This window comes from Saccopteryx bilineata, chromosome 10 (genome assembly GCF_036850765.1).
Source record: "Saccopteryx bilineata isolate mSacBil1 chromosome 10, mSacBil1_pri_phased_curated, whole genome shotgun sequence".
Taxonomy (NCBI): domain Eukaryota; kingdom Metazoa; phylum Chordata; class Mammalia; order Chiroptera; family Emballonuridae; genus Saccopteryx; species Saccopteryx bilineata.
In genome coordinates, this window is record NC_089499.1 from 11,920,961 (window position 1) to 11,944,787 (window position 23,827).

Genomic DNA, 23,827 nt, shown 5'->3' on the forward strand with positions numbered 1-23,827 from the left:
CGCCTACCAGCGACTTCCAACTAGTTTTCAGATTTTTTTTAAAAAAACCCTACGACTCTGGTTTGTGATTTATAGGCTTACAACTAAATCAATAACAGTAGTGGCAGGCTTTCTTCCCTCTAAATATCTACATTTAATAATATATAATGTGCCTGGGGGTCACCACAGCATCTTCTCACAGCAGAGGGGCGGAGTCAAGGCTGCGTGGGGGCAGTAGCGTTTCCTTGGGTGATGCCGTCTGGGACTGCTGCCGGTTCATCAGCTTAATGACAGTCTCTGCCGCCTGGTGGGCTGATTTGGGCGAGAGTGGTCTATTCAATGAAGAGGAACAGGGACTGATGGCCCAGAGTGGCTTCTTGTTAAGGATGTCCTAACAACAGGGAGGGGTTCTTTCTCAAGGTGCTATTAGGATAGCACTACAAGGGTAGAAAATACTATATCATTAAGTGATGGTGGGTTTTTTCTTGGTTAATATAGTCTCTTCTCTGCACTAAATTTTCTTATATAAATTCTGACAAAATACTACACCAGGCGATACTTTTAAAATTGAAAATAATGGGAGAAGGGTTTTGAAATACATTGAATAAAGGAAAGTAAACGCAGTACAAAAGTGATTCTCAATTGTTTTAAGCCAGTTTCATGAACTAAAAAGGTATAAATGTTTACTTTGAGGTATTTCTAAGTTGTATGTATATATGTGCGTTGTTATTATCTCTTGCACAAAATATTGGCCTTGGCTAATAAGAATGTTGACAATAAAGTTAGGGTTGACAGATAAACTCTAAGATGCCAAGTGGACATACTTATACTTACACTCAAAAAAAGATTCATTGCTTATCTGAAATTCAAACTTAACTGGGTGTTCCTCCCCCACCCCCAGTCTGAAAATCCTATATAAAGCAGAAAACATGAACAAATCAATGAAGATAAGATAGGATGAGGTTTCAGTTCAAATATGAGATCTAATATAATTACAGCAGTTAGGCTGTGGTTTTACCCTTGTGAGTCCCGGTCGCTGAACAGAAATGGAAATATAATCAGTTACAAGATGTCCATCTCCCAGAAAGCCGGGCAAGGAACTAGTTTCTGGTTTGGGGTCTGACAGAACACTTTTTTATGGTCTGTCTCCATTAAAGGCACACTTTGTGATGGGGGTGGGGGTGGCAATATCTACCTTTCATTGAGCATTTTATGAACCAGCCAATCTTTCAAAGAGAAGTTTTTAAAATTTAGATGAAGTCCATTGTGCCTTTCATTTCCTCTCCTATAGTTTTGCAGTTATAGCTAAGACATCTTTCTCTCTCCCAAGGTCAAAAAAGGTTTTGTTTCTGTTTTTTTCTGAGAAGTTTTAGATTTTATATCTAGAGCTATCAAATTCTTCCCCCCCCCCCCTAAGAACTGAATGAGTTTTAGGGATTCCCGAGGACTTGGGTTTGATCATTGAGAGCGGCTGTTCTGGGGTGATTCTGAGCCACCTTTGAGCATATCTATGTTATCAGCCATTTCGAGTTACTTTTGGGACGTGATGAAGTGCGTGGATTGAAGTCCACATTTTTGCATATTGTTTGAGCGCCGTTTGTTGAAAATGCATCCTCAATTGCATTGCCGTTGCTCCTTTGTCTATTTAGTCAGTTGACTATTTCTGCGGGTCTATTTCTGGGCTATTTTGTTTCGTTGATTCATGTGTCGAACTTTATGCCAATACAATACTGTTCTGATTACCTTGGCATTATAATAAGCTTAAAATAAGGTAAGCTTAGTCCTTCAACATTTTTTCTTCCTTTTCAAATTTGTTTTGGCTATCTTATGTCCTTCTGTGTTTCCATAGGAAACTTAGAATCAGCTTGTCAATTTATACCAAAAAAAAGAAAAAAAAACCCACTGGGGTTTTGATTGTTATAGCATCGAATCTGTAGATTAATTTGGGAAGAATTTGTGTTTTCAGTGAATTGAGTCATTTGTCTCATGAGCAAGCTATATCCCTCCATTTATTTGGCTCCTCGTTATTTTTGACAATAGTTTTATATTTTAATGTATGGGTCTTTCATCTTTTGTCAGGTTTATATCTAAGTATTTCTATTTTTAGATGTTATTACACATTGTATTTGTTTTAATTCCAATTGCCAATTGTCGCTTACATTTAAAAATACAGTTGCTTTTGTATGTTGCTCCTAAATCCTTTAACTTTGTGAAACTCATTTAAAGGCCCTAGTAGTTTGTAAATTCCATTGGGTTTTCAGATGGAGTCATGTTTCCTACTAATAAGCGGTCACGTGTTCCTCTTCTGTCTGGAGGCCTGGCCAGCACTGGCCCGAACCTCCCATTCAGTGTTGAACGATGTGATGAGTGCAGACATCCCGTCTGTCTTCCTGACATCAGAGCGAGGCATTCAGTGTCTGACATGCCTTTTATCAGGTTGAAGAAGTTTCTTTCTACTCCCACTTCGCCGAGTTTTTGTTAGAAATAGATGTTGCGTATTGTTGAATATGGTTTCTATTGAGATGATCATATGGTTTTTCTTTTTCAGTTATTAATATGGTGCTGTGGGTTGACATAAAAAAAGATCTGGTGCAGTTCTTCCCCCCGCCCCAGGACCTCAGAATGCGACCTTATTTGGAAATAGGATTGTTGCAGATGTAATTTGCTAAGATGATGTCATCCTGGAGTAGCATGGGCTCCCTAATTTGATATGACTGGCGCCCCTCTGAGAAGAGGGCCACACGACCACACCCAGGAGAACACAGTGTAGAAGTTGGGGAACCTCCAGCTTACCTGTCGTGGGAAGAGGCAAGGGAGGGTTCACCCTGGAGGCTTTGGAAGGAGCACGGCTCTGCCAACACCTTGCCTCAGACTTCCAGCCTCCAGAGCTGTGACAGAATGAGCTTTTGTTCATGCCGCCTAGTTCATGGGACTTTTAACATATACAGGAACAATGCTTTCTCTCCGGCCTGTTTACTCTGTAATTTGGACACAGACAAGTTCAAAATATTCCTTAATCATCTCGGAAGTGAATTTTTCTAAGTAAGCAAGAATATAAGGGACGTGCCTCAGAAAACTCGCGGTGTTTTCAGACCCACAGACACAGACATACGCACCCCTGTATGAATCTATGCATATAAAACCTCTTGGTCCTCTGTCTGTTACAGGCCTTTCTTTACTAGGGATTAAAGAAAGGACCGCATGATTCTCTTCTGATTTTGTGCTGTTACCTTTCTTTGAGTTGTTGTATGCATTTTGAAAAAGATTCATTTTAATGACTTCAGTTAGTCAGACTTTGTACTTAGACTGCCGTTTTCCCCGTTAGGCAAACCTTACCGTAGTTCTTGAGGAATAACAACAACGTCATTTTCGCTGTCCTGTCTGTTCATTTTCAGCTTCCTGCCGAGGATCCTGAAGTTTTTGAAGTTTCCTCCAAGTGTCTGTTTATCCTGGTTCAGCTCTACGGAGGAGAGAACCCAGACAACCTGTCTCCCGAAAACGCAGAGAACTTCGCTGTTGTACTGACGTCCAAGGAGGACGCGAAGGAGCAGAAGCTTCTGCTGCGGATTCTCAAAAGAATGGTGAGTCCACGTGGGACCCGGGGCTGCGCGGCAGCCAGTGGGTGGGGAGCAGTCGTTACCTTCCACCAGGTTTCAGTGAAAGAGCTCTCACTTACCTGTCCCTACAGTCACTTTTTCCCATAGTCACCTATTGTTACCGCCCAGCAAGTCCTGCCTATCATATCTTTTCTGAACAATTGGAGAGTTAGAGAGCATTGTGCCTCCTCACTTCTTAATACATAGGTGTGTATTTCCTAACAAAATCGGTGTCTTTTTACTTAACTACCATAACCAAAATCAGGAAATTTAATTTGATATCATTGTGTTCCTAACCTGCCATCCATATTCCAGTTCTGTCAACTGGATATACATAAAAATGCCCATTATAGCCTCTTTTTCTCTGGTATAAAATCCGGTCCAGGATCGCGTGGTTCAGTAGACATGTGTGTTTAACCCGAAACAGTCCTGTGACCTTTCTTTGTCTCTCATCGCGTTTTTGAAGCATATAGGCCGGGTGTCTTGAAGAGTTGCTGTCAATCTGTGTCTGTCTGATATTGTCTATTTGGAAAACTCCTGGAGGGATACTGTGTCTCTCTCAATCCATCCATCACATCAAGAGGCTCGTGATGTCTGTTTGCCCCTTACTGGAGATGTTACTCTTGATCACTTCATTAAATTAATGTGTACTTTTTTAAAATTTGTAATGGATGCAAAATTGGATTGTCTAACTCTCAGTATTCTACTCAAAGGGAAAACGTTCCCTTTTGTCTCGTTTATTTTATTTTTATAAAATATGTATAGCTGATAGTGATTTGCAGGTATATTTGAAGGCTGAATTATTTTTATTTTCACAGTAACTCTTATTTGGTTAAAAAATATTTTATTTATTAATTTTACACACACACACACACACACACACACACGGAAACATCATTTTGTTGTTCCACTTATGTATGCATTCACTGGCTGATTCTTTATGTGCCCTGATTGGGGATCGAACCCACAACCTTGACACATTGGGATGACACTCTAACCAACTGAGCTACCCGACCAGGGCTTATTCCACTGGTTTTGAGGGTCGTTCTTTGCAGTAGCTGCTGTTGAAGTTAATAAAGGAGTGGAGGTGTTAGTCTGGGTTCTTCTTCGTCAGTCTGTTTGCATCTCGATACGTTATCTTGAGAAGTCCTTTGGCAGGTGGAGCAGTGGCTGTCTCAGAGGGTTGTGCTCAGGACAGCTTTTGTGCCAGTTTGATAAATAGATGGCAGTGTGTGCCCCAGCTAAGTCTACATGATAGATGAGGGGTCTCCCCCTCCCCCACCCCCACCCCCTACCCCCCAACAAGACCTGCTGCCTCAGCAGAGTCATTTCCTGGGTAACAGAATGATGATGTGGTCTGCGTGAGTCTCTCACAGTGCAGGGTAAATACTTCTGGGGCAGCAGACAGGAGACTGACTGTCCACCAGCCCAGCACTGGATGACACTGAATCATGTAGTAAAGCAGGTATTATTTCCTTTTCAGTTTTTGTTGTCATCCTGATAACTTAAGGTGAAAGTCTGCTTGGTGCTCCTGTGTCTTTAACATCTCTGGAATTCTTCAGAATCTCCTTTTTAACAGAGCGTAGACCTGTAAGAAACTCAGCTTTTACAATAGAGATATTTCTTTTAAATTATCATTGTATTCAAATTTAAAAACAGGTGAGTCACTGTGAAGACGAGTACTAGGGAATATAATAACACGAGTGATATGTGGATATGGCAAAGTGATGAATCTGGTGAGAATGACAAAGGCTTGGGAAATACTGATCTGATATCTGATATGTTTAAATTTGTAGAGATCTGTTGTCTTCTTTGAAACATTTAGAACCAGATTTGTTTTGGAATTCATAATTTTCAGATCTTTTTGGCATGGTGCTTATACTACATGTGATACGGCTATCAGGGAGATAGGGACCCTGGGGCGTGCCGTCGTCAAGCATGTGATATTTCTGCTGCAAGTTGTATGAATGCTCATGGCAAATGGTTCCATAATGACTGTGCATGGCCCCATTTGGGCTCAGTTAGGTTTCACCACCAAGTTTGTTTTAGATCCAGACTTAGAAGTTTGAGCTCCCGAGTTTGCCAGAATCGCAGAGAGGAGACCGTGGACCTGTGAATGGCATCGTTTTCTAAAACACTGATACGCTGATGAGTTCATCATGCAGCAAGCAAATGAGACCCCCAACTTGGTCAAAGTAACCAGACTACACCAGCCTTTAGTTTGTTTTACTGCCTGAAATGACTTCCTTATAGGACCAAGTAGAGTTTGTTTGTGAAAGAAAAACTGAATATAAGTGACTTTTTACCTGTTTATGTGAAAAAACAGGGTAGTTTCTGGCGCTACTTATATTTTTTAATTGTAAAATACTTGTAAGATTTACCATTTTAACCATTTTTAAGTGTCCAGTTCAGTGGCATTGAGTATAGTCACGTTGTTGTGCAGCCGTCACCACCGTCCATTCACAGAACTTTTTTTTTTATCCCAAATGAGATGATCCTTTAAACAAGAACTGCCCACTCCCCCCCCCCAACCCCTGGTAACCACTGTTCTAATTTCTGTTTTTGAATCTGACTACTCTGTATAAGAGTAGAATCATACAGAGTTTGCCCCTTTGTGTCCGGCTTGTTTCACTTAACATAACGTCTTCTAGATGCGTGCATGTTGTAGTATGTATCAGAATTTCATTCCTTTTATTATTTTAACTTTAAAAATAATTTACTTAGAAATTAAATTTAATGGGGTGACATTGGTCCATAGGAACACATAGGTTTCAGGTGAACATCTCTATAGCATTTGAACTGTTCACTGTGTTGTGTACCCATTACCCAAAGAGAATGTCATTCCTTTTTAAGGCTGAATAATATTCTGTTGTGTTTATATACCACATTTTGTTTCTCTGTTCATCTGTTGATGGACATTTGAGTTGTTTCTACCTGCTCTGCCCTACTCATTTTTTCTTTTCTTTCTTCCTTGCTATCAGGATTGACTTGGAGTTTTCTTTTAGTCAGTGGGTTGTAATCTACTGCTGTCTTCCTGTTTGGCCAGTGGGAACCCCTTTCAATATCTGCTGTGCCTTTTGACATTCTGTCATCGTTTTATTTTTGAGCACTTTCCATCTTAACATGATATCCTAGACTCATCTTGTATCTTTTCTCTGCGCGAGCCCTGGCATGAGTCATTCCTCTGAGGAACCATGGGACCTTTTCATGCAGTATTTAGAAAGCAAGATACAAAAATGTTGTGGGTTGAAATTTTGGCAACTGTTTCCTTAACAAGAAAAACAGGCTAGACAGTCCATGAGTCAGATATGCTATGTCTTCCTATCTCACGAAGGCTAACCCTTAAGTCACCCTAATCCTTGATGTCTCTAACTTAGCTGTTCAAGAATGACCCTAATATTTGCAGGCCAGCCATCTGTGATAAGTGCCTTAAAATCTTCTGAAAGTTAAGATTCCAAGATGGTGATGTAGCAGGCAGAAGTTTCAACTTCCCCCTCCTAGGACCAAATTGGAGTTGTGGAGAGCATCGGAGCAGAACTCAACGACCCTTGCTGGTGGTGTGTCCAAAGAAAGGGCTCGTCAACACCAGGCCCAGCTGAGGCAAGTCCCGCTGTCTGTGGTCAGCACTGGCTCAGTAGCTCGGGCACATTAGACAGGGTGGAACCTCACAGCCGGCCAGCCTGGGTCCTGGATACCCTGCCCCGTTGGGCTAGGTTCCACAGGGGAAAAGGAAAGAGGCTGGGAGCATGGACATTCAAGGCGGGGATTCCCTGGAGTCTATTGTTGGGACCAGTTGAGTGGTTTAGCCACTTACTGAGGGATGCATAGTCAGTCCCAGGGGAGGACTTTCTTGGTCTTCCTCCCTGAGACCAGGGGCTCCCCAGCTGGAAGAACTTCTGCAGAGGGGACTGTTGGTCTCACCCAGTCTGAACCTGCTGCTCACCTTGCTGGGGAGAAATAGAATTGGAGTATCCATCAATGTCTGAGGGATTAGGCTCTGGAGTAGGGCCACTTTCCCCCTACTGAACTCCTGACCATGAGACCCCTGAAGTAGGGGGCCCCAATGACGTTGTGTTCCTAAATTCAGCTGCCCTAACCCACCAAGTTTGTAGCCTGTAGAGGGGTTGGTGGTAAGAGGCCAGTCTGAGCCCATACTACTGTCTTTCTACAGAAGACTTTGTGGAAAGACCAAGCAGCTACAAAAGGAAGTGGAGTAGCTGGAAAGTGGAAGCAAATCTTATGGAGCTTGGGGCTTTTACAGAGCTGCTGTCAGCTGTAAGCAGAGGGAAACTGATCCTTATACACAGGTTGGCCCCTCCCACACCACCCAGGAACAGGAAATGCAGATACAAAAAGCAAACATAGCGATAGCTCCAGTTAGCCTACGGTGAGTTACAAGCAATTGCTGACACCAACTCATACCCAAACTCTGCCCAAGAGGACCCAGAACCAACAACCAGCAGTGAGTGGCATACCGCACCAGTGTTAGACTCAGCTAGCTACACAGGCTTCATGCCCAAAGGAGTCCAGCAGGCACCAGACACTATGGAGAATAAACACACCCCATAGAACAGACACCGCACAGTGTCTAATACACATGATCAAGGCTGACCCGTAGAGCTAGCCAGCCTCAAGGGATAACTCCACCCACAAAAGGGCCAACTACACTCAAGACTCACATGCAGCAGGAAGTTAACTATAATTCTCAAGAAGTATTCTTAGAGCAAGGATCGCAGGTAGCTTGGAGGTTAGTATCACTGAGCCTATCTTCCTCATAAAGACACCACAACAAATTTGGGAGTCAGAGCAGAGCTACCTAATACACAGACAAAATGGGCAGACAAAGAAATATGACCCAAATGAATCAACAAGATAAATTTCAGAAAACGAACTAAAGGAAATGGAAGTAATCAAACTGCCAGATGTAGGGTTTAAAATATTGGTTATTTGGATGCATAAGGATCTTAGAGTAAGAAGGGATGATCAGAGTAAGCACTTAGTAAGCATTAAAAAGGATGTTGAGACCATAAAAAAAGGAACCAGTCAGAAATGGCAAATACAATATCTTAAAAAGAAGATGGCACTAGAAGGAATCAACAGCAGGCTGGGTGACGTGGAGGATTAAGCCAGCAATTTAGAGGACAAGATAAATGTAAGCACAGAAGCAGAGCAGCAAAAAAGAAAAGAGGCTCAAAAAGACTGAGGAAAGTCTGACAGACCTCTGTGACAACATGAAGAAAACAATATTCACATTATCGGGGTTCCTGAAGGAGAAGAGAATGAACAAGGGATAGAGAACTTGTTTGAAGAAATATAGCTGAAAACTTACCTAAACAGATGAAGGAAAAAGTAACTCAAGTTTAAGAGCACAGAATTCCATTAATGATGAGCTCAGGGAGGCCCACACCAAGATACATTGCAATTAAAATACCAAAGTTAAGAGACAAAGAATGCTAAAAGCTGCAAGAAAAAACAATTAATTACCTACAAAGGAGCCCCTTAAGGATGACATATGACTTATTAACAGAAACACTTCAGGCCAGAAGGGATCGACAAGAAATACTCAAAGTGATGCAAAACAATCTACAACCAAGACTATTCTATCCAGCAAGGCTGTCAGTTAAAATAGAAGGAGAAATAGTGAGCTTCCCAGACAAAAAAATGGCTCAAGGAGTTCATTACAACTAAACCAGTACTGCAAGAAATGTTAATGGGCCTGCTATAAAAAGAGGAAAGAAAAAAAAAAGAATGAGAATGAGGATTATACGTTTAAAAAATAAAATGGCAATCAATAAGTATATATCAATAATAACCTTACATGTAAATGGATTAAATGCTCCAATCAAAAGACATAGGGTAGCTGCAGGGATAAGAAAACAGGACTCGTACATATGCTGTCTACAAGAGATCCACCTCAGAACAGAAGATGCACATAGACTGAAAAGGAAGAGATGAAAAAGAATATTTCATGCAAATGGAAATGAAAAGAAAGCTGGAGTAGTAATACTTTTATTTGACAAAATAGCTTTTAAACCAAGGATATCGTAAGGGAAAAAGAAGGTCACTGCATAAATATAAAGGGAGCAATCCAACAAAAGAATAGCACCATTGTAAATATTTATGCCCCCAATATAGGAGCACCTAAATATAGAAAGCAGGTTTTGATGGACATAAAGGGTGCAATTGACAGAAAATCAACAAAGAAACAGCAGCCTTAAATGACACACTGGATCAACTGGATTTGATATCTTTGGAACACTTCACCCCAAAGCAGCACAATATACATTCTTTTCAGGTGCTCCTGGTACATTGCTAGAATAGATCACGTGTTAGGACACAAAACAAGTCACAATAAATTTAAGAAGATTTAAATTGTATCAAGCATCTTTTCTGACCACAATGGCATTAAATTAGAAATAAACTCCAATAGAAAAACTGAAAGAATTAAAAAAACATGGAGGCTAAATAGCATGTTATTAAATAACAAATGGATTAACAATGAGATCAAGGAAGAAATCCAAATTTGTTTCATTGAAACAAATGAAATGAGCACACAGCAACCCTAAATCTATGGTACTCAGTGAAAGCAGTCCTAAGAGGGAAGTTCATAGCATTACAGGTAATACCTTAAGAAGCAAGAAAAGCTCAAATAAATAATCTATCCCTGCACCTAAAAGAACTAGAAAAACAACAACAAACAAAGCCGAGAGGAATCAGGAGGAAGAAAATAATAAAGATCAGGGTGGAAATAAATGACATAGAGGCAAAAAACAAACAAACAAAAAGAAAAAAAACAGCAGTTAAACCAAGAGTTGGTTCTTTGAAAAGGTAAACAAGATTGACAAACCCTTAACCAGACTCATCAAGAAAAAAAAGAGGGAGGACCCAAATAAATACAATTAGAAATGAAAGAGAAGTAATAACTGACATCACAGAAATACAAGGGATTGTAAAATAATACTATGAAGATGTATATGCCAAAAAATTGGACAACCAGGGTGAAATGAGTAAATCCTAAAAATGTACAATCTTCTAAAACTGAATCTGGAAGATCAGAGAACCTGAGCAGAGCTATTGTTACAACAAATGAAATTGAAACAGTTATCAAAAAATCTCCTAACAAAAGTCTTAGACCAGATGGCTTCACAGGTGAATGTTATCTAGCATTCAAAGAACTAACAGCTGTCCTTCTCAAGCTATTCCACAAAATTCAAGAGGAGGGAAGAATCCAAGCTTATTTTATGAGACAGGAATTATCCTAATTCCAAAACCAGGTAAAGACACTACAAAGAAAGAAAACTATAGGCTAATATCCCTGATGAACATAGATGCTAAATTTTTCAACAAAATATTAGCAAACTGGGTCCAACAATACATTAAAAAGATCATACATCATGATCACATGGGATTTATTCTGAGGAGGCAAGGGTGGTATAATATTCATAAATCAATAAATGTGATTCATCACATAAAATGAGATAAAAATCACACGATCATATCAATAGATCCAGAAAGCATTCAGTAAAATCCAGCACCCATTTATGATTAAAACTCTAAGCAAAGTGGAAATAGGGGTGTTCCCTTCACCACTCTTATTGAACATCGTTCTGGAAGTCTTAGCCATAGCAATCAGACAAGAAGGGAAAAAAAGACATCGAAATTGGAAAAGAAGAATTGAAATAGTTATTATTTGCTGATGTCATAATACTGTATGTAGGAAACCCTGAAGCCTCAGCCAAAAAACTACTAGACATGATAAATGAATTCAGCAACATGGCTGGATATAAAATTAATATTCAGAGATCAATGATATTTTTATACAGCAACAATAAACTGTCAGAAAAATTAAGGAAACAATCCCCTTCACTATTGCAACAACAAATAAAGTACCTAGGAATAAATTTAACCAAGGAGGCAAAAGCTTTGTACGTAGAAAATTATAAGACATTGAGAAAAGAATGTGAGGAAGATATAAACAAGTGGAAGCATATACCATATTCATGGATAGGAAGACTTAACATCACTAAAATGCCCGTACTACTTAAAGCAATGAATAGATTCAAGTAATTCCTATTAAAATACCAATGACATACTTCAAAGATCTAAAATATTCCAACAATTTATCTGGAATCAAAAAAGAACCTGAAAAACCTCAGTAATCTTGAAAATAAAGAACAAAGTGGGAGGTATTACAGATCTTGATATCAAGTTATACTACTCCAGTGGTTAGCAAATTCAGTCAACAGAGCCAAATATCAACAGTACAACGATTGAAATTTCTTTTAAGAGCCAAATTTTTTAAACTTAAACTATATAGATAGGTATATTCCTTATCGAAGTAGCTCCCACACATGGTATTTTGTGGAAGAGCCACACTCAAGGCGCCAAAGAGCCACATGTGGCTCGCAAGCCAGTTTGCCGGCCAGGGCTAGGCCATTGTAATAAAAACAACTTGGTACTGGCATAAGAAGAAGCATACAGATCAGTGGAACAGGACAGAAGACCCTAAACTCAGCCCATGCCTTCACAGTCAATTAATATTTGACAAAGGAGGTAAGAGTATACAGTGTAGTAAAGACAGTTTCTTTAATAAATGGTATTGGAAAAATTGGACAATACATGCAAAAAAGTGAAACTAGACCACCAACTTATACCATTCACAAAAACAAACTCAAAATGGATAAAAGACTTAAATGTTAAGTCACGAAACAGTAGTTATTCCCATGTCTCAGGTTAAAAAGTAAGACTCAAAGAGCTTCCGTAAGGTTCCCAAGGCCACCAGCTAGGAGATGGCAGAGCGGGAGCCAGCCCACATTGGACTGACCCTCTCTTGTGCTCTCTCCAAGGGCCCCTCGCCTTGCTGCTCTGACTAGAGCTCACGTGGCCTCTGCGGGTGTCCAGCAAGGTGACCTGGACCGAATTTTGATTTAGAAAGCTACCTGAGAGGTTTATTCTTTCATTCACAGAAAAATAAGCATCAGAGTTATTACTGTGCACAGGCAGTGCATTGGAGACACTGAGACAGGAAGACGTGATCGCCTGCTCCCCGCTCTCCAGGACCCCAACCCGGTTCATGGCAGAGCGGAATACAGCCAGAGCTCCAGGGGAGGGGCACCCCTGGGGAGCGGAGGTGGCGAAGACCCGGTGTTTGAGCCAAGTGTAGAAGGAGGTGTCGGACAGCTGTGAGCAGAGCAGGAAGAGGCAGAGCCTGTCTGCGCAGAGGCCCCAGAACCCATGTGGCTGGGTTGGGAGACATCAGAAATGGGCCAGGAAAGGCCAGAAGCGTGCCCACATGGGTTTTTAATAGCATTTGGAGTTTGGACTCTATGCTGGAATTAAGAAATTCTTGTCTCGGCCCTGGCCGGTTGGCTCAGCGGTAGAGCATTGGCCTGGCGTGCGGGGGACCTGAGTTCAATTCCCGGCCAGGGCACATAGGAGAAGCGCCCATTTGCTTCTCCACCCCCCCCTTCCTCTCTGTCTCTCTCTTCCCCTCCCGCAGCCAAGGTTCCATTGGAGCAAAGATGGCCCGGGCACTGGGGATGGCTCCTTGGCCTCTGCCCCAGGCGCTAGAGTGGCTCTGGTTGCGACAGAGCGACGCCCCGGAGGGGCAGAGCATCGCCCCCTGGTGGGCAGAGCTTCGCCCCTGGTGGGCGTGCCTGGTGGATCCCGGTCGGGCACATGAGGGAGTCTGTCTGACTGTCTCTCCCCGTTTCCAGCTTCAGAAAAATACAAAAAAAAAAAAAAAAAAAAATTCTGGTCTCAGCAACAAAAGGGCGGTGGCAGCATCTCAGTTGAATTTCAATTATCTTGGCTGTGAAACAAAGCTTTCTTACAGTAACTGACATGTAATAGGTTTTCAGTGAATGGCCACTGAGCTCAGTAGGAAAAGACTGTAAAATCATTGCTTTTGTTATTGGCGAATTGTTCATTGTTGCTGTTTGGGGTATATAGTGAGCTCCTTTGGGTGCTCTATAGATGCATGGGTCAGGCTGAGAGGGACCTTAAGAGATGTTCAGTCTCCTCCAGCTCCCTACCAGATTTCTGAGGCATGATGAGATTGGACAGGCAGAGGGACAGGGGCCAGGAACCGGAGAGACATAGGGAACAGGAGCAAAGATTTCCTGTGACTTCCAGGAGGCTGGCCTCACAGGCCCGCCCACGGGGCCGGAAGAACCAAACTCAATAGAGAAGCAGGCCCTGTTCTAGACCTGTTCCTGGTGTTGGTACCTGCATGCAGTGGGGCGGGTGAGCAGCCTCCTGATCAGAAGAGGAAAAAGACAGCGTCCTGAGGACCTACCGTCTCCTCTGAAAGGCCCTGGTGGAGGAGCGCCCTCCTTACCCTGAGGCGAAGGGTGCTGGATGGTTTCAGTGAGGGCGGCCCTGACATGCCTGTAGCCCCGTAGTTTCCGAGGCTGGGCAGTGAGCATGTCAGCGACTCGTAAACCACGGTTGTTACAGAGCCATCTTGGGGAACAGTGTGGCAGATCCGTCCCAATGAGCCACTCAGAGGGCCCTGGATTCTTGAAACACCTGTTTAAAGTCCTAATTTTGTGACAATATCTTTCTTAAACCACAGTTTTCCCTAACAGATGAAAGACATGGAGGATGTTTAATTTGTGCTAATGGAACTGGGATGTTTTCGCCCTGGGGTGCTGTTCCTTATTTAGTCTATATTTCGAACTTCCTGTGAATGTTGGGGAAACCTCAGATTTTAATTACCTGTTGTAATTTACCAGGAAGTTGAGAGGTTTTATAATTACGCTCTGTGTTCTAGCTTTAAAATGTGATGGAAATCCATCCAGGTGTTCCCAAGTTAACCTTCTCCTTAAACTCGGTATCAATGGGAATTTTCCCAAAGCGATGATTGCAGATTAGCGACTTGTCTTTTAATTAAAGCTAGTTTACTCCGACACTCGAGATATTGACTGTGCATAACCCACCGCAGATTTGTTCTGTAAAGCTGGCTTAAGTTTATACTACTGACTAGTCTGGGAAGGCAGAGAAGCGATTCATGGGAGGGTGATTGTAATGTGCTGATGTTGCTAACTCCTGCCGCCTGCCCGCCTGCCCAGCGACCTGGTGCAGCAAGGGTGCGATTTGAGATGGCTCTCTGAAGATGATAAGTGGGGAGGATTGTTGTAAATATCGCCCCTGGGAGACGCTTTACCCTGTGGCTCTCAGAAAGTCTTGCTGTGCTCACAATCCATTTTCCTTCCGAGTGCTCACGTGGGTCCCCCGTCCTTTTCATTCTGCCGTGAGAACAAAGATGTTCTGTTGCAGAAAATCAGTGGAACAGCATCTCTTTACGTGAAGAAGAGTCTTTAAAGCTTGAAAGAGACCAACTGAGGTAATGAGGCATTCTGCAGCTGTCCTAGGTTAGAGTCAGGATGAGCTCACATTTGGAATCAGAAGGGACTGTTTCTATCAGAAAAGTAAAGAAACACTCCTTGAAGTATAACAAAAAGGCAGAATGATGCCTCTCCCCCCTGGTTTGTTCATCTTCTGGTTTAAGACCTTCTGTTCTTGACTTATTTTCTTAGAGGAAATAAAGATTGGGTTGGAGATTGGTGTGAAACCAGTGACATATAAAGAAGAAGTGCTGTGTATCCAGATGAGGAAAAAGTAAACATAATTAATCTTTGTGGACTCTGGTCCCTTGGAAGGGGTTCCTGACGCTCTGGGAGGAGGCTCTGAAGGGATGGGATCTTTCCCTGAATCCAGACACATCCCTCTGTGACATGGAAGCACTCCGCCCGAGATCAGCACAGGATCGATCACATGTTAACAGGGAACTGTTTAAATGATTTATAGTGGTACCTTGAGATATGAGCAGACCAACATATGAATTTTTTTAAAGATACGAGCTGCGACTCAGTCCGTATTTTTGTTTGAGATCCAAGCAAAATTCTGAGATACGAGTTGTGATTCGGGAAGCTGCCGCCACTTGGCACTTTGGCGCACAGGTCCAGTATCGGCAGCACAACACCAGCATCTCGGTCCTTCTCACGTGTTACCTGCAGAATCAAATCAAATCTTGTGTGTTGTACTTGTTCTTGCATCATTTTTGCATTTTTTACTATTTTTGTATGCTATCATGGGGCCAAAGAAAGTGAGTGTAAAGGACAGTGGTGAGAAGAAGAGAATGATGTTGATAGAACTAAAGCAAGAAATAACAACTGGCAAGGCTGTACGACCTCAATACATCTACAATTTGTACCATCCTTAAACAAAAGGATGCCATCAAAAGCGCAAATCCAGTGAAAGGAACTACATTCTGTCCAAATTAAGGACAAATATCCCTGAAGAAATGGAGAAGCTTCTGCTGGTGTGGGTGAGAGAAAGAGCTGGCAGGAGATACAGTGATGGAGACTGTGATATGCGAAAAGGCACGTATTATATACGGCAACTTGAAGAAGAAAGAACCATCAACCTCAAAAGAGGCAGCAGAAGATACATTTAAGGCAAGTCACGGCTGGTTTGAAAATTTCAAGAAGAGATCTGGCATCCACTCGGGGGTGAGGCCTGGTGCAGCTGCGAGTGTTGACGTTAAGGCAGCTGAGGAGTACATCGCATGTTTTGCTGCACTTATCACAAAGGAAGGCTACATCCCCCAACAAGTGTTCAACTGTGACAAAACAGGATTGTTTTGGAAAAAAATGCCTCAGAGGACTTTCATCAATGCAGAGGAGAAGAAGCTATCAGGCCATAAACCCATGAAGGACCGTCTGACCCTTGCATTGTGTGCAAATACTAGCGGTGACTGTAAACTAAAGCCACTGCTAGTATATCATTCCGAAAATCCTCGGGCCTTTAAGACTCACAAAATTCTTAAAGAAAAACTGCAGGTTACATGGCATGCCAATGCTAGGGCATGGGTTACGCAGCAGTTTTTTATTGAATGGGTAAATTTCGTCTTTGGTCCTGCAGTGAAGAAATATCTTCAAGAAAATAAACTCCCAGTGAAAACATTACTAATCCTTGAAAATGCTCCAGCCCACCCACCTGGTCTTGAAGATGACATTCTCAGTGAGTTCAAATTCATGGAAGTCCTCTACCTCCCACCCAACACGACTTCAATCTTGCAACCTATGGATCAGCAGGTCATTTCCAACTTTAAAAAGCTTTACATAAGGCACTTGTTCTGCCGCTGCTTTGAGGTGACTGAGAATACAATTCTAACCCTTCAGAGTTTTGGAAAGATCACTACAGCATCGTGATATATTTACACATTATTGACTTGGCATGGCAAGAGGTTACAAGAAGAACCTTGAACTCGGCATGGAGAAAGTTATGGCCTGATGTTGTTGCAGACAGGGACTTCGAAGGATTCAAACCAGGGACTGAGACAGAGACTGAGATAGAAGCGTTGGAGGAGATTGTGTTCCTCGGAAAGTCGATGGGTCTGGAGGTAGATGAAGGTGACGTAAACGAGCTCATCAAGGAACATGAGGAGAAACTCTCAAATGAGGAGTTGAAGGAGCTACAGATGATGCAACATACAGAGCTTCTGCAAGAGATTTGTAGTGAGGAGGAGGTAGAGTCGGAGGAAGTGATTTCTACAAGTGAAATTAGAGACATGCTGGCAATGTGGGAGAAGCTTTCAAGTTTCATTGAAAAGAAACACCCAGAGAAAGTTTCAACTGGTTGTGCTTCAGCACTTTTTAATGACACTTGTCACATTTCCATAACATTTTAAAAGGCAGACAAAAGCAAACCTCTTTGGATAGATTTTTATTCAAAAGTCCTGCAAGTGAAAGTGCCGAAAGTGCAGCCAAAAAGGCAAAAACAGGTGATGATTAAATGAAAAATACATAATGTTAAGCTTAGGTTAAGTTTAAAGTTAAGAAAGTGCATTTTTTTACAATTAAGTTTTTGTGATTTTATTTTAAGTAAAGAAAGTGCAATTTCGTTTTGTTTAAAGTAAAGAAAATGCAGTTTTAGTTTACATTTAGTGTTAAGAAAGTGCAGTTTTAGTGTCTACGGTGCATGCATCCCTTCCTCCCTCCCTCCTCCTCAGCCATTCACCTCCGTCAGCCACATTTGTCTGTCTCTAAGGTAAGAATACAGTACTAAATAACACTTTTTTCTTTTATTTCATATATTTTGTTATGCATTGGTAAAGTATACATGTGTATTTCTGAATTAAAAACATCTTTTTTCCTAATTTAGGATGGTTTGGGGATGTTTCACAGGGCTGGAATGGATTAAATCTATTTCAGTTATTTTAAATGGGAGAAATTTGTTTGATATACGAGTTGACCGACTTATGAGCTCAGTTACAGAACGAATTAAACTCGTATCTCAAGGTACCATTATAGTTAAATCTTTCCAACAACAGAAAAAGCAACACCATGCCTGTAGTTTTTACTTACTTCCCTGAGGAAACAGTTCTGAGATTTTGAGCAAGACAGAATCGGGAAGCAATGGCCGGTGGAATCGGGTCAGTCACTCCAGGCACTGAGGCTCAGTGTTGCCGGGAGTGACGTGGTCCGCCGCCTCAAGCCTGCGGGAGGACATGGAGCTCGGCCCGGCTGCGCTGAGGATGTGCAGGGACCAGAGAGAGCTCCCATCAGCTCCCAGTGTGAACAGGTCTCCCTCCCGGCTTCCTACAGGTGCCTGCTGAATCTTCCCCTCGCCGCGCGGAATGGTGGGGCACCTTCCCCCCTCTCTCAGTCCGCGGCTGCTAGCCCCGGGCCTGGCGTCTTCCTTGTGTTTTGACTTCTTCTCTCAAGAGGTGCAGCTCCCCTGGCCCCTTCCTGGAATCCTTCTGTCAGATAAGATTGATCCCTGCCTTCTCTCACAAGCCTTCTGTGCCAGGTTCCCACTGCCACTGGCGACACTGTGCCCAGTTTTCTAATAGGAAAAACTTCAAAAACACAGAAAGGCTAGAAGAGTGGTATGGACACCTGAATAATTAAGAATAATCAGAATTGTTATTTCACCATATTTTTTCAAGTGTCCATATAGTAGCTTTTTCACATAGTGTTGTCACCTTGATATTTTTTTTTAATTAAAAAAATTTTTTTTATTGAATGTATTTGGGTGACATTAGTTAATAAACTCATATAGATCTCAGGGATCTGTGTGTTTTATATCGTATGAAAGTAAAGGCATTATGACACTTGGCCCCTAACTAAATAACATCATTATGCCCAAGGAAATTAATAACAATTTCACATCATTAATATCCAGTTCATATTTAATTTCCCTAATTGTTAAAAAATGACTTTATAAGTTTTTGTTAAAGCTATATTCCAATCTGGATTTCACTGTTGTTTTCTTGGTGTCTTTTAACCTAGAAGAGTCTTCCTGTCTTTTTTTCCCCCCCATGACATTGACTTTGTGAAGAGCCCGAGGCCGTTGTCTGGTAGTGGAACACTCTGGGGCCGTGTGGCTGTTTCCTCACAATCTCACTGAGACGGCCCCTGATGTCGGGTCCCCTTAGGAAGGGCGCAATGCCAGGCCGCCCCTGTTCGGGTGGCGAGTTTGAGTGTTTGGTGAAGAGGTGTCGGCCACACGTCTCCATCGTGCAGACAGTGTCTCCCTTGGCAACGTCCGACTCATCCTCGCAGGGATACGTTGGCACCGTGTGAGTGTCCGTGTTCCCTACAACTTTTAAAGCAAATGGTAAAAACTGTAAAAACGGGCAGAGATTCACAGAGAAGAAGAATTCACAGATTCTTAAGCGTTCGTTTTTAAAAATGTAGAGAGGACCAGTCTGCTCTCCTTGCTGACTGGTAGGATATCCCTGAGGAAGAGAGACGTTGCCCAGAGCACTGCTTCCTTGCAGGACATTAAGTTGGTGAGAATCCACCCTGTGTAGCTTGTAAGTGAAAAGCTGAGACTGCTTGGAATTGATGTTCTGCAGCCACTTCACAACCAAGGGTGTGGCGGGGCGGGGGTGGGGGGTGGGGGAAGCCATCAGTGATTCGTTCAAGCCTTGAAGGTTCCCATTTACTAGAAGGACTTATTGTCTGGTTTGAATTACAGTGATTAGGGGTTACGGCCCAGCTTTCCTCCTTCTTAGCCATCCTTCTGACCATCATCAACCCCACTAGGCCGCCGTTGCTCCACAGAATAGTCTAGACTCTCTTGGTAACGTGGAATTTCTTTAATGACATGCTTTCAACAAAACCACTCTCAAAATAATGAGCATTCAAAGCATGTTAAAAATTAGGATGAACATGTTTGAAAAATACTTCCTTGTGAATGTGGATAGCAAAAAAAATGGTTTTGGAGTCTCTTTCCTTATTGAACAATCTGCATGAAGTGTTTCTAATTCTTGTTTTTAAAATATTTTAAATACATTTCCCCTTTATATAACCTATATTCATTTTAATAAAACTCTATCCACTGAAAGAAACAATAGTCAATATCTACATTATATTCATCAGGTTACCTGTCTTTCCTCAAAAGAATTGCTTTGCAGTCTATATGCTAAGTATAATAAAAAACCAAAGGTGAGTTTCAGGATTTTAGTTTTTAAATAATCATAGAAAAAGGTAAAGCTCGTATTTCAGTTGACATTTTAATATTTAAATGAGAGAGTATTTTAAATTCAAGCTGTTAGATCAATTGAATTTAAAGGAGCATTTTGACCTCTTGATTTTTGTAAGCTAGTGTTTTAAAATGCATCAACAGAAATACTTTCTTTCTGTTCCTTTTTGTTCCAGAATAAGTGATACTTCAAAACTAATGGCTTAATAAAAAATTCACTTAAACTGGACACTGGTGTAACAATTGTAAATAACAAAATATTTGGTTGGGGCTTGATCTCAAGAATGAAACGAATATTTATTTAAATGAATTGGTTTTGTCTTTAACAACATTATGAAGACATTACTGTAATGTTTCTTACATTTTGCAGTGCTGCTCCTAAGTGCCTCCTCTGGGAGACAGGGCCGCCGAATGCTGGGGGGGGGGGGGGGTTGCAGTGAGCAAAGCAGATGAAAATCCTTCCTCTGCGGAGCTCACTGCAGAGAGTGAGACAATAATCACATGTATTAAATAAACCCTGTTCTATTCTAAATGGTGAACGCTGTAAGAAAAATGCAAACGAAGATAGGGAGCAGAGTGGAACATTCACAACTTTAGACAATGTGGCCAGGGAAGGTGTCACAGAGCTGACATCTGAGTCAAGACCTGAGAAAAATGGAGAAAGAGCAGGGCCATGTGGAGCCGGACACAGTGGGCAGGGGCCGCAGTGGCGAAGTTACAAGACAGGTACTTAGCCGGTACGTGCTGGGAACCGCTAGGGAGCCAGTGAGTCCAGAGCAGAATGAGCAAGGAGACAGGAGTGAGGGAGATTACTCATTGGGGCATGGTGCAGGGCGGCAGTTGTTAGGCCCTGCGAGCCCTTGTGAAGACTGGCCTTTATCCTGACTGAGAGGGGACATGAGGGTTCTGAGTCGAGGCGTGAGATGATCTGGTTGCTGCGTTGGGAATAGTCTGAAGAGGGGAAGGGATAAGAGATGTCGTTACTGAAGTCCAGGTGAGTCCTGCTCATAGCTTGGAGTGGTCATATTTGGATGAATCTTGAGTAAACCCAATAGAAGTTATCAACAGATGGGATATGAGCAGTGAGACAAAGAATAGTCAAAGGTGATTCCAATCTTGGACAGCCAACACTCAGGAGAAGCTGATTTGGGGGGGGGGGGGGATCAGGAGCTCCATTTTGGACATGTGAGGTTTGAAATGCTGGTCAGACATGCTAGTTGACTATTGTTGCATCTATAGTCCTGGAATTCCAAGTGTAAGAGTTCTGGACTGGAGAGAGGAACAGTGGGAAGTGGCGATCAGAATGTGGTATGCTGGAATTGAATTCTGGAGGGCAGCCAATTCATGATAATAACCAGGTCTGGGGTGAAACCCCAGAAGTGAATGTCTAAAGAGTGGCGGTCATTGGAGGGAAAAACATGAAACTGAGTGATGCTACAAGGACCCTCTCTGTGGACATGGCTATTACCAAGTGCTGTGACAAAAGTGGAGTTGAAAAGGAGAGTGAGCTGCGAACTGAGCGATCGTGGGTATCTGCAACAGGGAAGAGTAGCAGCTGGTATTCTCGTGGTGCAGGGAAACCAGGCCTGATCAGCCTCTTAGGGAGCTGGGCCAAACTTCGTAGACTAGCGTCCTGGTGATGCACATGCGATTGTTACTCAGATCTGCCATAATTTTTTCTTTTTCAGGGACTGACTTTTTCCAACATCATTGCTAGAGGAAATAGTTTGAAAATGTTCCTCAGAATTATTTCCTGTGGCATCTTGCTTTCTGGTTTCAGTTGAAAGCATACCATTATCATGACCCTCCTTGAAGCAAATAATGATAGCAACTATCATTTCACATTATCCTTGGCTCCCTTCCCGATTCATACATAGAACATATTTAGCCTTTCTTCAAAGAAGGTCTCAAAATTTTACAAGTATCATTTATTTTAAGATAATAAACACTTTTATTTACTATAAATGGATAGTAATTGCTTTCTTTCTAGGAAACACCCTTAGAACCATTATAGATTTTACTAATTGGGTCTCCAAAATACTTGGTTATAAGTATCACAAAAGTTTTGATGCCTTTTGCTTTTTTTTTTTTAATTCCTTCATTATTATGTCAAGAAACAAAGCCCGTTTATAAACTCCACATGGACCTTTTGTGTAATGGTTATGAGCAGGTTTTAATGAAATTTGAGAGTGTCTCTAGAGATCACAGATACTGGGGCCTTTAACATTGAGCGTTGCCTAGCAACCTGGAAGTCATTACATTTCCAGGCTCTGTAATAACATGATATACTTTTCTTTGCCAGTTCCTGATGAAACTGTAATGGAAATAATCTTTTTCCAAAGATTACTCTCTATAAGGGGGCAGCAAAATAGATCCTCCCCGCCCTGATATCCTGGTCTGGGCAAGTTTTAATTCAGTGCACAAGTATTGTTTTTTGAATGTTGCATGTGATAGAATAAAAATGAAATGTGTTCTAAGATGATATTCTTAAAAAGAAGCCCTACTGTTCTGAAATAATGGTTATAGGTACCATAGAAATTGTTAACATACATCAGTGTGCCTCCACCATGTTGAGAAGATTAATTTGTTGATCATCAGTTTATGCAAGAATGTCTGCTTATTCCTGCTTAATTTATTCTATTCAGATATTTGCACATATTAGACACTTTAAAGAGTATACTAAAACTATATGTTTCAAAGTAATAGGAGTGAAGCCATTCTACATTAGCAAAAAGTTTGATTTACTGACTGTTTTTGAAAAGGTATTTTTGTACTTTCTCTAACACAGTATTTAAAAAATGTTTTAAGTAATAATTTGTACATGAAGTTCATAGCAACATGGTTCATAATAGCCAAAAATGTGGAAACAACCCAAATGTTTATCAGCTGATGACTGGAAAAATAAAATGTGGTATATCCACAGAATGAAATATTATTCAGCCCTGAAAAGGAATGAAATACTGATACATGCTACAACATAGATGAACCTTGAGAGTATTATATTAAGTGAAAGAAGCACCACATACTTCATGATTTCATTGATATGAAATATTAAAATAGACAAATCTATAGACAGACAGAGGGGTGCTTGCCAGGGGCCGAGAGAGAGTGGGGAACGGAGGGTAACTGCTGATTGACCCGAGGCTTTGGGGAGGAAGATTAAAGTGTTCTAAAACTGGAGTGATGTTTACACACCTTTCTGAATATAATAAAAACCACTGAATTGTACACTTTAAGTGGTGAATTTTATGGTATGCGAATTTATTATTTAAAAAACTACAACATCAAGAAAAAACCACCCAGGAATATACAGCCATGGCAGAATATGCAGTCATCCTTAAACTGTTGACTCCATCGTTGCCATAGTTAACATTATGTTTTGTTTCTTCCTAGACAGACAGATGGCATATATGTAAGTATATACACATGTGCACATGAACACATACACATGTACCGACATTTATTTCTAAATGCGTTGAGTCTTTAAATTATGATGTTTAAAAGTTCATGTCTTTGGGGAGAGTGACAATACACTCTCTTACTGAAAACAGGGAAAGTTAGCAGCACTTGGTGCCTAATTTGGGAGATTTCCAGAACATGCAATTGATTGAAGACATCCTACCATAGCCAAAGAAGCAGGCATACTGAGAAGCTCCGGAAAATAGAAGAATCCCAGGCTCAGGGACAGCAGGGGTTCAGAGGAAGGACCCCGGCCTCATCCTTAGAACTGCTCAGCACAGGATCTTCCCCAAGAT

The 23,827-nt window shown here is 41.6% G+C and overlaps 1 protein-coding gene across 2 annotated transcripts in view; it reads left to right on the plus strand.

Annotated features, from left to right (window-relative positions):
* Positions 1 to 23,827, plus strand: part of ULK4 (unc-51 like kinase 4) — a 400,554-nt gene that overhangs the window by 283,847 nt on the left and 92,880 nt on the right. For both annotated transcript variants that reach the window (XM_066245324.1, XM_066245325.1), the window contains one exon: positions 3,375 to 3,560. In XM_066245324.1, coding sequence (XP_066101421.1) covers positions 3,375 to 3,560 — 186 coding nt within the window. The remainder of the gene's footprint in view (positions 1 to 3,374; positions 3,561 to 23,827) is intronic.